A 15674-nucleotide genomic window follows, 5' to 3' on the forward strand; every position below is an offset into this window, starting at 1 on the left:
TAACTCTAAAGTTTGAAAATATTTTCCCTGCATATGTGTGGTTCTTTATGAGGTATCCACTGGTAAGCAATTCTACAATTTCTTTGTAGAAATCTTTGTAGTATTTCTTTTTTCTTTCTTAATCTTTCTTTGCTACCAGATATTTGTTCTAACTTTCAGGACTGAATCACCAGTGGATGTAAACGTCTTGGTACCCAATTAAAACCACCATCTGGAATAACAGGAGAATGAAAGATCATGAAGGTAAATTGATGGTGAGGAGGGTCTGAGAGACACAGAAGAAAGACCAGGGACAGTGGTGAGGGTATTATGTGCCACCCTAAAGGCTAATAAAAATGAATCTTACTTTTAAAACAGGGGATTCATTGACCCTGCCATTTGGTGAGAGGCACCCAAAAACAGGATACTTCCCAGATGTTTTACTTCAGTGATCTTCAGCTGCTGATTTTCTCTAGTGATAAACTCCATTCTGTCTGGCCTGATTTATTTTCTAATAACAATTCCCAGTTTTAAAAAAGCGTGTTGGTGGACTTTTATTGTTGCTTGGAACTCCCTAAAAAAATTGCATTTTTTGAACAGAAGTTCTCACATTTAAAAAAATATATCATTTTCATTTCTTAACACCCCTAAACTCACTTTATCTCCAAAAATCCTTATCATCAGTTTGAGCTGTGTCCATTAAAAGCCATGTCCTAGACTTCTCCAGAAATGATAAATTTACCTACCACCTTCCACACTTAGAGGTTACCACCTGATTTCATCACTCTCTAACTTTCAGGAAAACGAGAATGCTTATTTACCTAGTGGCCAGAGACACTAACTTCCAATATAATTTCACCTCCCTATATAATGGGAAAAAAAAACAGAAAAATATGGAGGCAAATGAAAATTTGCCTGAAAAAACACCCTCTTTCTATTATTTACCACTACCATATTCATGTCTAGCTACCATATGTACCTTGCATCTTCCAAATGGTTCAGAATGATTTGGCTGGGGTTTGATTTGCCTATTCAGCAGATATTAGTGTCTCTATTGAAATGTTTAGCTTGGCCCACTTCCTCACTGAAGCTATGTGATGTTAATAGGATATAAAGCTCAAGTGTTGGGAGGTGATAAGGCTAGGTGCAAGTCTATGCCATTTTCTAATCAGGGTTAAAAAACAACTCCATTAAGTGAAGTGGTTGGAGAACACAGAAAGCTTTGTTCAATTTTGTTCTTTAGAACCCTTGGGGGGTTCCGTGGGATGAAGAAATTTCTTCAATGGGTGAGTATCTACAGGGCCTAAAAGGACGTTCTCAGTTCTCCATATTCCCCACACTTTGAAAACCAGCCACAAAGCTTTCAGGAACAACAGTTTTTAATGAACTTCAACCCACATACATGCTTCTAGACTTTTGGGAGATGCCAGAGAATCACTGAGATGCTCTGTGACCATCTGACGTTTTTAATCACTCTTTCCATCAGAAATGAGTAATGGAATTGTCTCTGCACTTTATAGTAGTGCATAAAACAGTATATTTTCTTCACCCAGAATCATCAAGCAGTAGTAGACCTTCATTTACAAGGAATAATTCGCTCCTTGAAGAGTTTGCCTATGTATTTACAAGATTAGATCATACTTTCTGGTTGGCCTAATATTTCGGTCTCTCTGAAATATATCAACACACATTTATTTAATTACTGAAGATAGCTTGCGATGTTTTAGAAGAGGTATTTATAAAATTGTTTTCTTAACTAGAAAACTGTAAAAAACCTCTCCTTCTTAAAGTTGGCTTCCTTGTAAAAGATGTTTCCTTATTAAAGGATAAAATACTGAAAGTTTGTTTTGAATAAAGTGAAACCTAGACATTGAGGCTGTATTATGACCAAGATCCTAAGAAGGAGGTAGAAAGCACTTTCAAACAGATATGTTCTAAATATCCCAAAAACTTTTCTATTGACAATAAACCCCTTCTTGAACATTTTAAATGATTGTTATAAAAACAAACCAAAAAAATCAGAAAATTTGGGCAAGTCCTAAATAATATTATTCCATCAACACTGAAAAACATTGACCATTACTAGTACTTATGAGGGATCCAGTGTTATCCTTCTTTAAAACTGAGAATTGATAGGATAATTCCAATGGCAAAGGGCCCTCAAAGTTGGCAATATTTTCAAACTGATACCCTGTCAGTAGTATTTGGCTCTTAGAATAAAGAGAAGCAATCACTCATTTGACAGGAAAGACTTGCTTTTTAAAAACAATTGAAGCAGAATATGGCGGTTCTGCCTAAGTAGCATAGACAGTGATAAGTAATCATGAGTTTATACTATCCATTTAACATTACAAAGTATAATATTAAACATCCATCACAAAATTGTTTTCAAATAACTTATCCCAAAGATTATCCTGGGTAGGATTTTTTTTTCCTTTTCCAATTTTTTTTTCTTGAGGGGAGAGAAGGTGGATTAGGAGTGGAACAAGTAAACTGTTGCCAAAATCTTGAGCACTAAAGTTATGAATTACAACCCCAAACTACAAATTCAGGAAAATCTCACAATTTAACTTAATTAGTGATTACCTGATGGGAAGTAAAAGCTACTTTCCAGATGTCAATGCCTGCTCTCCATTCAAAGGCTTCGGGGTGATTTTCCCCATAATAATAAAGAGCAAAAATGAACTTGACTGACACCTTTCAAACAATTTTGCGACATTTTCTGAAATAGTTTTTTAATATTCCTAAGATTAAAGTGATTTTAATTAGAGTAACTGGTTTTATTATATTTCATCATGTCATTTGAGCCAAATATGCCATTGTCCCTCACATTTAGTGGCTTAAATGGACATAAGCTGCAATTTGGATACAATTTGCAAAGTAGGACTTCTCAGCATTCATACATAACACTTAGATAGAGATAGGCAACAGTATCCATAATCTTAAGGATTCTGTTTGCTCTAAATCAAGTATTCCAAAGGTGGCCTTTCTTTCTTAAAGAGGGGACATTTCATCCTGAAGCAAAAGGCATTGTTTTGATTACTCTAACCTTACTTAGAAAAAGAAAAAGAAAAAAAGCACTACTATTGCATTTTCCCCCCGGAGTTTTCTACAGTCTGAGCCCAAATTAAGCATCCAGAAGCGAAGGCCAAGTTCCTGCAGTCAGCGCAAGAGGAAGAGGAGACACCTATTGGCAAGAAGTCGCATTCAAAATCAAGGCTGCTTTGGGGAAACACCAGGGGGACACCGCTTCCCAATCACTGCAGCCAGCCAGCGCTAGCAGCTCCGTCAAAGTCCGTGCGCCTCCTTCTCCAGCCTCAGTGCGCCTAGCCTTCTTGACAGTTATCTCTGTCCTCTTGCCCATCACCTACCCACCTACTCATCTACCCACAGCACTCCCCTAACCCCCAGGCTAAATCCCCAGACGCTTCCGTATACCTCTCCCTTGCCTTCCTTAAGTTCCTGAATTCTGTCCAGAGCAGGAAAGAATTCGCAAAGTTATGAATATCAAATAAAGAAAGGGGAGGGGGAGAGACAGAAACTAATGTGTTTACCTTCTTCAGCTGATTTCATTGTGGTGGCAGCCGCACTGAAAGGGCAAGAAGGGGACTGCAAATCCACCAAAGTTTCTCTCCCGCAAGCTGGAGTCGGAGGTCCAAATGGAAACTTGGAAGACGCTGGAAAGCTGGTGCTTGGCATCCACTCGGCAGCGGTGTGAGGAGGTGGTGGGTCTCCAATCTCAATCTCTCTCTCTCTCTCTCTCTCTCTCTCTCTCTCTCTCTCTCTCTCTCTCTCTCTCTCTCTCTCTCTCTCTCTCTCTCTCCTCTTCTCTTCTCTTCTCTTCCCTCCCGCGGGCTCTTTCTCACCCCTGCTGGTCCCCCTTTCCCCAAAGCTTCTCACTCACTTTCCCTTTCTACCCTTTACCCTTCGCTCCCTATGCTTTCTGTTTTTTTCTCCCTCTTTTCTTTCTCCTCTCGTAATATAGGGGGAAACAGTAGTTTGTGTCTTCCAAGTGGAAACTCAAACGCTTTCCACCTACAGAAAGGGGGGGGGACCCTTAAGCTAATAGCAGACTTCCCCAGTGAAATGTCATTGAGGTGCGTGTATGTGCGCGCCCGCGTTGTTAGGAGTGCTAACTAGCGCTGTTGCCGCCGCCGCTGCTGCTGCTGCTGCTGTTGCTGCTGCAGTCCTGATTAAGAGAGGGAGGGGGAGAGGGAGCACTTGGGAAGTTTATTCTCTCTCTCTCTCTCTCTCTCTCTCTCTCTCTCTCTCTCTCTCTCTCTCTCTCTCTCTCTCTCTCTCTCTCTCTCTCTGTCTATCTCTCTCTGTCTCTCTTTCTTTCTCTCTTTTTCTCTCTCTCTGATCTTTCCCGCTCTCTCTTTTTCTCTCCCTGTCTTATTCAGTGGTGTTTATTTTGCTCAGTGAGTTTGAAGAGTCTCTAAGTCTCTCTCTGACGCAGGGCAGCTCTCTGACTGCTGCCTTTTTAAAGCTGGAAAACACCCTCCCCCGCCTCCTCTCCCCGAGCCCCAGCCCTCCTCTCCTCACACCCCCCTCCCCTCCCCGTGACATCACAATCCTGCCAGCTCCCCTCTTCGGCAGCAGTCTGCAAGGAGCCAGCAGGAGGCAAGAAAAGTCTTCGATACAGGAAGAAAAGTACTAGAGTCGTCCTTCTTTTCCAGCTCTTCCCCTCCCTACACACACACACACACACACACACACACACACACACACACACACACACACACTCACACCCTCACCCCCGCCACTGCTTCTTCTTGAAGCTGCTTCTTGTATCCTGCAGTTGCTTCACCAAGTCACATTTCTAATAAGCGCATAAATTAGCGAACTAATTAAAATCTTGAAAGTCTCTCTGTGTATATATGAGTTTATATAAGCAGTGCACTTATTTAATGAAAGAAGGACGGAGAAGGGAGGGGGATGGGAGAGGCGGATGGTTTTGCAGAGAGAGCCTTGCATGCTGAAGTCATTATGTAAAATAGCAGGCTTCCCCCACTGGAAATTTGGAAAAGAGCTTCAACTGGCAGGCAATAGAAAGGAAAATCCCATTCCGTTAAATTACTAACAGACTTGATGGATTTGATTTCAATCGCCGAGATTTATTGTTATTATTATTATTATTATTTATGATGATGTAAATATCTCAACAACAGTTTGCCCAATTGGTTGCACTGCCCAGTAGTAGAGAGAGTGCAGGAGGAATCTGCCCAAGTTTTCAAGCTTCTCTTCTTTCCACTCATCCCCATTCCTGTCTTGTGACCCATTCCTACCCATAATAGGGCAGAGTAGTATTTTACAGGAGAACTATGGAGATTTTAAGTAAGTGTGTATAGCCCGCTTAGAAAAAAAAAAATTGTGGAGTAGGGGAGGAAAGGGGGGGGGGGGAGGGAGGGAGAGAGAGAGAATTCCATTTTCCTCAAAGCTTCTGCTAATTCAATTCCTTCTCACTTTGCTTCTCTCACTCCAACCTTTCTCTGTCTCCCCAGGCTCAGTTTAGCTGGCAAAAACGGGACCATATTTTCTTGTTGGAGTTGGATAGAAGGAATCGGAGTGTTAGGGCGGTTAAAATGTCTGGTGTATAAAAAAATCATAAATCTATTGCACGACACCCTTATGTGGTTTAAAATAAACCCAACACAAGCAAAAGGCTGTCTGCTGCTGCTGTGGAATTGGAGGCCAGTGCTGATTCCTGGGGGCAGTTATTGTACTCCCTAATTACTGAAAATATTCCACATCCAACCAGAACAGACTAGAGAAGAGAAAAAAGTCATTTCTCCAGAGCTGTTGATATAGCAAATGAGTAATGAGTTGCATACTGCAATACAGGTACAAATATAAAGACTCCAAGTTTTGTTTACCCCCTTTTTAAACATTAAAATAGCATTTATTACTTTAAGCCATTATTCCAATAGCCCATATCAATTAGCTACAAACGCTAGAGAAATTTGACAATTTTTTATTTCAGTTATATACGTTATGTTCGATTGAAAGTCTACTAATAAATGTTGAAAAGCAAAACGTGGGTCTTTTTCTGCCCTTGGGGATTTATCTATATAGATTTTATTTTTGTTTATCGCATATATCATACGATTTAAAACTTAAAGAATGTCTTAATTTCAAATCAAACGTCAATATTTTTTCCCCCTCTAATGATGAGCAGTTTGAACAGGATTCTGCCCCTGAATTCTTTTTCTTTGGCAGAATAGTCAGTGGAAAGATTTAATGCCACCAGGAGGCAGGCAAATCCATAGGGTGGCCAAATGAAATCAATCGCTAGGGGGCAGCAGGGCAGCAAAACCCTCTTTCCTTCCCTTCCACCCTACTCTAAACATTGAATCCCCTGGGATTTTCTGTAGTTTGTCATTAAGTCTTTGTGACAGCAGAGAGTGTTTGAAATGAGAGTTTTGAATGATTTTGCATAGAGAGTTTCCATCTTTCTTCCACTTCTCTCTCGTTTCTATCCAACTCCCACAGTAAGCTCACCTGAGGAACAGAAGAGCAAAGAATCTGGAAGAAGGAAAGGTAAACATAACTTACATTAATAAATCACTTTAAATTTTACAAAGCAGTTTCCTCATTACAACAATGTGAGGTAGATGGTGAAAGAATTTTTTTTTCACTTCATGGATGAGGAAACTAAAACGTCCACTGACATACATATATGGCAGTTACACAGCTAATAAGTTGTATTGGAGCCTTCTAACTTTAAGTCCATGCCCTTTCCAGTGAAGAGCAAAAGTAATGATTATTCTTTAGCTCCTCATACTGCGTTAATAGACATTCTATAGCCCTTCAGGAGATCGACTCCAATGTCCCCCAGTAGGTCAGTAATAGTAAGAAATAGTCTGTGTTTGCATTGTAGAGAAGGGGAGGTGCTGGATCTAAAACTGGGAAATGAGGTTTGGCAAATACTTTACAAAATATTTTCTGACACTCTTTCTCCTCCCTTTCCGCCTCATCACCACCCACCATCCCTCCAAAAACACACTTTGCTGAGCAGTGCCTATTTTATTGAATTACAGAAAAGAGTTCCTTGATGCAGTGACAGAGAAGAGGAGTTCCAGCTTTGCAAAGTTAACTGTAGAAACACACACACACACACACACACACACACACACACACACACACACACACACAGAGTCATAGAGTCACATGAAAAAGCAGCACCAGTCTGGGTTCCCCACTTCCTCCTGACAAGGTGGCAGCATGGTCTCAGATTTAAGGAGATCAATCTTACCCTTTTTGTTGTTAGAAGAAGCTAGAGGGTAAGCAGATATTAGAAAGGTGAAAGCAAACTGCTTTGTTGAGGTTTTTAGTGTTTTTGTTATAAAAAAACAAACTAGCAAATTAATAAATAATTTTTAAAAAAAACTTTCTTTTCCTGTCTGCTTTCAATGCTTTCCTTTCTCCCTCTCTCTCTCCTCCTCTTGAAATGACGGAATCCCCGGTCTGTTTCCTTCTGTTTAATGCCGTTGCCGGGACCACGGTGGCACAGGTCCAAGTCAGAGGGAGTTTTCGAAGTCCGCCGCAGCCGTGGCGGCGGCGGCGGCGGCGGCGGCAGTGGCAGCGACAGTGGCAGAGGCAGAGGCAGCGGCAGCGGCAGCGGCAGCGGCAGCGGCAGCAGCAACAGCAGCAGCAGCAGCGCTTCAGGCCCCACAGCCAGCTAACCTTGACCGCCAGATTTCCAATCCAGAGTTCTGCCTCAGCTACAGATGGTCCTGCTTTTGCACCAAGCCTGGGCCTCCGCCTGGGCCTTTCACTGCCATCCTGAGAAGAGTATTCTCCCTCCTCTTCCCTTTTTCCTTTCCTCCTCCTCCTCCTCCTCCTTCTCCCTCTTCTTGAAGTTTGTTTATAGCTGCTACTAGGAGAGACTGTTACACGGATTTTATTTTAAGAATTGGTGATGACTAACGAAGTTAAAAGGAGCTTAGGACAGAAAACAAGGCTATTTTTAGATTCCTGTTGTTTCAATGGATTATTGTAGCAAATACACCCATAGAAGCTTAACCGTTTTAAAAGTCGCTTCGGATGCCAAGGCTTTTTCCCTGCAGCACTACTTAAACAACCACCCGGTCCAACTCTCTTCTACAGGCTTCTATAGTCATTGTTTCATTATTTTCCTAAATCAAATGTTTAAGCCCTTGTGCATAATTGCTATGGCTACAATCATTTTTAATGAATTGGGTGTTTCCAATACACAAAGCTAGTTATTTTTCCTCAACAGGGATCTTAAAAACCTGAGGATTTTCTAAAGCACTCCTATGACCTTTAGCCTTGGCATGCTCCAGGAAAATGTGCCTGGCACTCTTCTACTCTCATATTGGAAGCCCCTCCCTATATTCATTTTGACTTCTCACCACACATATACCAGAAGTCATCCATCCCAGGATGTTTCTCCTAATTTCTTTACTTTTTTAAAAGTTCAACTTGAGGAGAAATAATGGGGGCGGTGGGAGGGAAATGCCGACACGCCAGGGTTATGAATACGCTGAATGCATATTAAGGTGTTTTGTTTTACATTGTTTTTAGCTACAAGTCCCCATACATTTCATTCTGCAAGTGAACCATGTAAGGCACTTAACCTACTCAAGCGAACTTTGCACTCATTCTACTCATTGCACATCCTTATTTTAGATTCATTTAATCGCTTCATCACACGAAATTTTTGTGAGTTTGGTACACTAAACAGATATCTGTCTATCTATCTATCTTTCTGTGTGTGTGTGTGTGTGTGTGTGTGTGTGTGTATTTCTAGCTAGGTAAAAATTCAGAGCCAGAGCAATGGATGAATAACTTCCAAACTTTTTCCACCAAGGAATTATTAAGGTTGTCTTCCTTTGTTCCTTGGAACCCCTTGTCAATTCTTATGCTTAATTTTCCCTTCCCTGCTTATCCTCACAAACATTGTGTGTATTTAAGCTTCTTATTAATTCGAAGCATTACTTTTCCTCTTTTTATGTCCTCTTTATTCTACAGATATCTACCAGTCTCTAAACCTTGAGCCTCAGAGTATCATTCAGTTCTTCCTGCTCCTCTATCTGCCCGCAATTTAACTATACCAGATTGATGCCTGAAAAAAAAATTGGGAAAGGGTTATAACAACTGAACTCCTAAGTCTCTATGAACTCTGATTCAAAAGCTCCCATGCTACCTTTCTCAGGTTCAGAATTGTTCTAGACAATCGTTTATGCAAATCAGGGTCTATCTCTCCATACAGTAACATTTTCCCTATTAGCACGATTTTTAGGAATCACTAATCCAACAGCAAAATAATTTAACTGATACACAGAGAAGCAATACAAGAAAATGAAGTAGTAGGGACATTTTCTATCACCTCATACATAAAAGAATACAAACACTCATAAAGTGACAGAACTCAGTAGGGAAGTAGATGTCCTCCCTCTCACACGCACTTTCTTTTTTTCTCTCACACTTCCACACATACCCCTTTCATGTACACACACATACACACACACACACACACACACACACACACACACCTCTCTCTTACATAGCCCTCTCTCACACACACTCCCTCTTTCGCTGTCACACGCACATATATACATTTAAGAACACACTGGGGTAGGGGTGGGGGCAGCTGGGTAGCTCAGTAGATTAAGAGCCAGGCTTAGAGATCGGTAGTCCATCTGGTGTCAGACACTTCCTAACTATGTGACTCTGGGCAAGTCATTTAACCCCCATTGCCCAGCCCTTATGGCTCTTCTACCTTAGAACTAATGCACTGAAACCACAGAGGTGAGCATATATCCCTGGAAGTAGACTCAACATTGTTCAACCTCCCCACTATACTTATAAGTAGGATAGCCCAGAAACCAATAATCCACTAATGCAATTACTAGGTTATTTTAAGTCCATTTTAAGTTTATCTGGGTCTCATGGATCTCTTATTCTCTCTGAGTTGTATGCCTTCATTCAAGTAATGAAATGTAGTTCAGGGATGATACCAGCATTAGGTAGACTGAAGAAGCCAGAGGGCATCACCATTAAATATCACTCTAGGGGTATAGACAGGGCTGTAACCAGAAGATCTGTAGTTAATTCTATGTGAAAAAGTATTTAAATAGTTAAACTATATTAATTATAGTTAAGATAGTTAGCTGAATATATTAAATTATAGCTACCATAGTAAAGAAAACACATTGATAAGCTGTAGAACAATGGGTGGAGGATAGCTAGGATGGTGAAGAGTCTTGAATCTGTATCAGTTGAAGAAACTGAGATGTTTAGTCTGGAGAAGAGAAGCCTTAGAAGAGGTCAGGGGTTGGGGTAGTAAATGTCATAGATCTCAAGTACGTTAAAAGTTGTAAGTCAGAGGAGCTATAGATCTGTTCTGTTTTGCCCCAGAGGAACAACAGGAAAGAGTTGGAAAGGGACAAATTCACTCTTGAAATCAGGAGAAACTTCCTAACAATGAGATGACCAAAAGTAAATGGGCTGTGTTGGAAGGAGTGCATTCCTTCTCATTGCAGGTTTTCAGGTAAAGACTGGATATCCACTTATTAAGTATGTTTTATTAGAAATTTCTTTCAAGTAGTTTTTAGTGCAGTTTTAAAGTGTGTGTACAAATGATAGGTGTTTCTTTATATATGCATATATATGAAATAATTTATATTTCTTTGAAAATAAAAAGTTTTTTATGTAATCAGTCTTCTTGTTTATAGTATACTGATATTTTAAGGTTGTTGATAATAGATAAATTCACAACAAAAAATAAAAAAGAAAAAGATTTGTATGAATTGATGCCAAGTGAAATGAAAATATCTATTAAAACAGTATGCAAAATAACTACTTTACCCAAGAGCAGAAAACAACAGACACCAAGAAGCAAAGAACAGAAGTCTATCCATATTCATGGCCATATGTGAACCCAAGTGGGAAGATTAAGGTCTGAGGATGATAGCATGTCTTCCTCTGCTCATAGTCAAATAGAAAATAAATAGATAGAAAGACAGTAGGCAGATATAGATAGTATCTCATATATATGCATATATGTAGCAGTATCTCTTTCAAGGGACTTTTCCTAATTCTTTATATTTTTCCAAATATTTTTGTATTTGGATACAGTCTGTATTGGAGTAGTGATTTCTCTACCCCAGGAAGAAAAACAGATAGATGGATCCCTCAACAGATAGATAAAATAATGGGGTGGAGGAGGAGACTAGAACAGTGAGCAAAAGCTCTCTTTGTGGAGACCAAAAATTGAAAAATGAGGGGGTGTCCATTGATTGGGGAGTGGCTGAACAAATTGTGGTATCTGATGGTGATGGAATACTATTGTGCTGAAAAGAATGATGAATTGGAGGAATTCCCTATGAACTGGAAAGACTTTCAGGAAGTTATGCAGAGCAAAAGGAGCAGAACCAGGAGAACATTGTATCCAGAGACTGATACACTGTGGTACAATCAAATGTAATAGATTTTTCTACTAGTAGCAATGCAGTGATCCAGGACAATCCAGAGGAACTTATGAGAAAGAATGTTATCCACATCCAGAGAAAGAACTGTGGGAGTATAAATGTAGAAGAAAAACACATAATCTATCATGTGGTTCAATGAGGATATAATTGGAATTTTGGCATTAAAAGATCACTCTATTACAAATATGAATAACATGGAAATAGGTCTTGAATAATGATATGTATATAACCCAGTGGAATTGCTTGTCAGCTCTCAGAGGGGAGAGGGAAGAGGGTGGGAAAAATCATGCATCTTGTAACCTTGGAAAAATATTCTAAATAAATCAATTAAAAAAAAGAAAAGTGAGCAAAAAGATGAAGAAAAAACTTGATGTTAGAAAGTTACAGTAGTAATAGGAAGACCAAAATATGAACTCAAGAGAGAAATCAATGCCCAAAAAGAAACATGTGTTGCCTCAAAGAAAAATATGAAAAGATGTTAAGGTTCCAAAAGAACCCCTGGAAGAACTGAAAAAAAAAAAGTATTGACAGAAAAACTTAATAGCTGGGGGGAAATTCACTGAAGAAATCAACTCTCTAAAAACTTGAATAGGTCAAAAGGAAGTGGAGGCACAAGAAGAAAAAAAAAACAACTCTCAAAGGAATAGAATGGACCATCTAGAAATGGAGGCAAAAAAAAAACTAAAGAAAGTAACTCTTTAAAGAATAGGATTGAGGTAGCTGGGTAGCTCAGTGGATTGAGAGCCAGGCCTAGAGACAGTAGGTCCTAGGTTCAAATCTGACCTCAGATACTTCCCAGCTGTGTGACCTGGAGCAAGTCACTTAACCCCCATTGCCTAGCCCTTACCACTCTTCTGCCTTGGACCCAATACACAGTATTGACTCCAAAAGAGAAGGTAAGGGTTTTAAAAAATAAAAATAAAAAAATAAAGAATAGGATTGACCAAATGGAAAAGGAAATACAAAAAGTAAGAAATGTTCCCAAAATAGAATTGAACAAATATGAAGCTAATGAATCCATAAGACAATAGGAAACAATGAGACAAAGTCAAAAGAATAAAAAAGAAAGAAAACCAAATAAAGTTCATTGGAAAAATGACTGATATGGAAAATGGATCCAGGAGAGAGAATCTAAGAATCATTGGAATATCTGAAAACCATGTTTAAAAAAAAATAAACAAATCTAGACACCACTTTACAAGAAATTATCAGGAAAAACTATCCTGATATCCTCAAATAAGAATGAAAAATAAAAATTGAGAGAATCTTTCAATATTGTCCTGAAAGAGAACCCAAAATAAAATATCCCAGGACCCTTGTAACCAAATTCCATAACTCTCAGACCAAGGAAAAATTGCAAGCCTCTGGAAGGAAATAATTCAAATTATCACAGAACCATAGTTAGGATTACACAGGACATAGCTTCTACATTAAAGGATCAGAAGGCATGGAATATGATATTCAAAAAGGCAAAGGATCTAGGACTACAACCAAGAATTACATACCCAGCAAAACTGATCATAATTCTCTAGGGATAAATTTTGATTATTTAATGAAATAGAGGAATTTTAGACTTTCCTGACCAAAAAAAAAGAGCTGAAAAAAATTCATTGAGTAAATTGGACACACAAAAGAAGCATAAAGAAGTAAAGTGAAACCTTAAAGATTTCAATAAGGTTGAATTTAGTACATTCCTACCTGGGAAGGTGACAATTGAAATAATTAAGATATCTATAATATGTAAGGCATTTAAGTTACATAAAGTATGCAAGATACCTGAAAGTGCTTAAGATTCAAGAACTTTATCACTATTACAGCAATGAAAAGGGGTATTTGTAGAAAGAGGGAAAGAAGGAGGGAATCTGAATAGGATGAGCTGATATCCAGAAAAATAAAAATCAAGGGACAGGAAAGAGGAATACATGGGGAGAAGAGAAAAGGACAGACAGAAAGAGGTAAACTATCTCATGAAGAGGTGCATAAGGGACAATATAATGGAAGAGAAGATGGGGGAGGAATGTCACTATGTTTGAAACATGCTTTCGTTGGAATTAGCTTAAAGTAGGAATGACATTCACACTCAGTCAGCTATAGAAATATACCTTATACTATCAGGAAGTAGGAGGATAGGGGGAATAAGGGAAGGGAAGAGATAGACAAAAAGAAGGGCAAAATGGGGGAGGCAGTCATCTAAAATAAAATATCTAGAAACAAGGAAAGGCTAAAAAGAGAGAGAGAAGGGCAAACATGGGGGAAAATAAGATGGAAAAAATGCATAATTAGTAATCACCGCTATGAATGTGAATGGGATGAAATCACTCATAAAGTGGAAAAGAATATTAGAGTGGATTAAAAGCCAGAATCCCACAATATGCTGTCTACAAGAAACATTTAAACTCACAGAGTAAAAGTAAGGGGTTAAAGAAGAACCTACTATGCCTCCGCTAAAGTTAAAAAAAAAAAAGCAGGGGTAGCAGTCATGATCTCAGACAAAGCAAAAGTAAAAACTGATTTAATCAAAAAAGATAAGGGAGGAAATTAGGGAAAAAAGGCACCATAGACAATGAAACTATTTTGAACTAACCATCTATGCACAAAATGGAATAGCAACCAGATTCCTCAGGAAAATTTAAATGAATTACAGGAGGAAATAGATAGTAAACTGTTTAAAGTATGAATGAATGAAATACATAGTAAACTATACTATTGATAGTAGGGGATTTTAACCTTCCCCTCTCAGAACTAGATAAATCCAACCAAAAAAATATTTAAGAAAGAAGTAAAGGAGGTAAATAGAACTTTAGAAAAGTTTTATATAATAGACCTCTGGAGAAAATTGAATGGGAATAGAAAGGAATAAACCTTTTTCTCACAAGTACATGACAGCTTCATAAAAATTAGTCATATAATAGGGCATGAAAACTTCACAACCAAATGTAGAAAAGCATCAATAATAAATGTATTCTTTTTATACCACAATGCAATAAAAATTACATTGAGCAAAGGGCATTTGAAAAAAAAAATTAATTGGAAACTAAATAATCTGATTCAGAAGGATGAATGGATCAAAGAACATATAGAAAAAAAATCAATAATTTTGTTAAAGAAAATAACAAGGAAACACTATACCAAAATGTATATAATGTAGTCATAGCTGTACTTAGGGGAAATTTTATAACACTAAATGCTTATATCAATAACATAGAGAAAGAGCAGATCAACAAATTGGGCATGCAACTAAAAAACTAGAAAAAAATTTTAAACTCTCAAATGCCAAATTGGAAATCATGAAAATCAAGGGAGAGATTAATAAAATGGATGCTAAGAAAGCAACTGAACTAATAAATAAGAAAAAGAATTGGAAAAAATAAGTGAAATGGATAAGCTATTGTTTAACTTGATTTTTTTAAAAAGTAAGAAAACTAAATTGCTAGTAACAAAAAATAAAAAAGGTAAAATCACAACAAAAGTAGAAGAAATTAAAGCAATTATTAGAAGTTATTTTGCAATCTAAGTGAAATAGATGATGACTTACAAAAATATAAAACACCCAGATTACCAAAAGAGAAAATAGATGCTTAAACAACCCCATCATAGAAAAAGAAATTGAACAAACCATCAAAGAATTTCCTAAGATAAAGGCCTCAGAGTCAGATGGATCCACAAGTGAATTCTACCAAGCATTCAAAGAGCAAGTAATTCCAATACTACATAAACTATTTGGGAAAATAGAGGAAGATGGTATCCTTCTAAACTCTTTTTAGGACAAAAATATGGTACTGATACCTAAACCAGGAAGAGCTAAAACAGACAATAAAACTAAAGAGCATTAATGCAAAATTTTTAAATAATATATTAGCAAGGAGATTATAGCATTATATCACAAGGATCATACAGCATGATCAGGTGAGGTTTACAGCAGGAATGCAGAGATGGTTCAGTATTAGGAAAATCATCAGTATAACAACACATATTCCTTAAAAAAATCCAACTAGAAAACATCATAATAAATGGACTTTCCTTAAAGTAAATGGCACCTATCTACAACCATCAGCAAGCATTGTCTATAATGGGAATAAAGTAAAACCCTTCCCAAAGAGATCAGGAGTAAAGCAAGGATGCCCATTATCTTCAACACTATTTAATATTGCAAGAGAAATATTAACTATTATAATAAAAGCAGAAAAAGAAATTGAAGGAATTAGAATAGGCAAAAAGGAAACAAAGTTATGATTATGC

The 15674-nt window shown here is 38.0% G+C and overlaps 1 protein-coding gene across 2 annotated transcripts in view; it reads right to left on the minus strand.

Annotated features, from left to right (window-relative positions):
• Positions 1 to 4488, minus strand: part of NFATC1 (nuclear factor of activated T cells 1) — a 217662-nt gene extending 213174 nt beyond the window's left edge. Inside the window, exon 1 of one of the 2 annotated variants that reach the window (XM_007487818.3) lies at positions 3534 to 4488. In XM_007487818.3, the coding sequence (XP_007487880.1) occupies positions 3534 to 3678 (145 nt within the window). In that variant the 5' untranslated portion in view covers positions 3679 to 4488. The remainder of the gene's footprint in view (positions 1 to 3533) is intronic. The other variant, XM_007487820.3, reaches the window with a different exon arrangement.
• Positions 4489 to 15674: the final 11186 nt, after the last annotated feature.

This window comes from Monodelphis domestica, chromosome 3 (genome assembly GCF_027887165.1).
Source record: "Monodelphis domestica isolate mMonDom1 chromosome 3, mMonDom1.pri, whole genome shotgun sequence".
NCBI lineage: Eukaryota > Metazoa > Chordata > Mammalia > Didelphimorphia > Didelphidae > Monodelphis > Monodelphis domestica.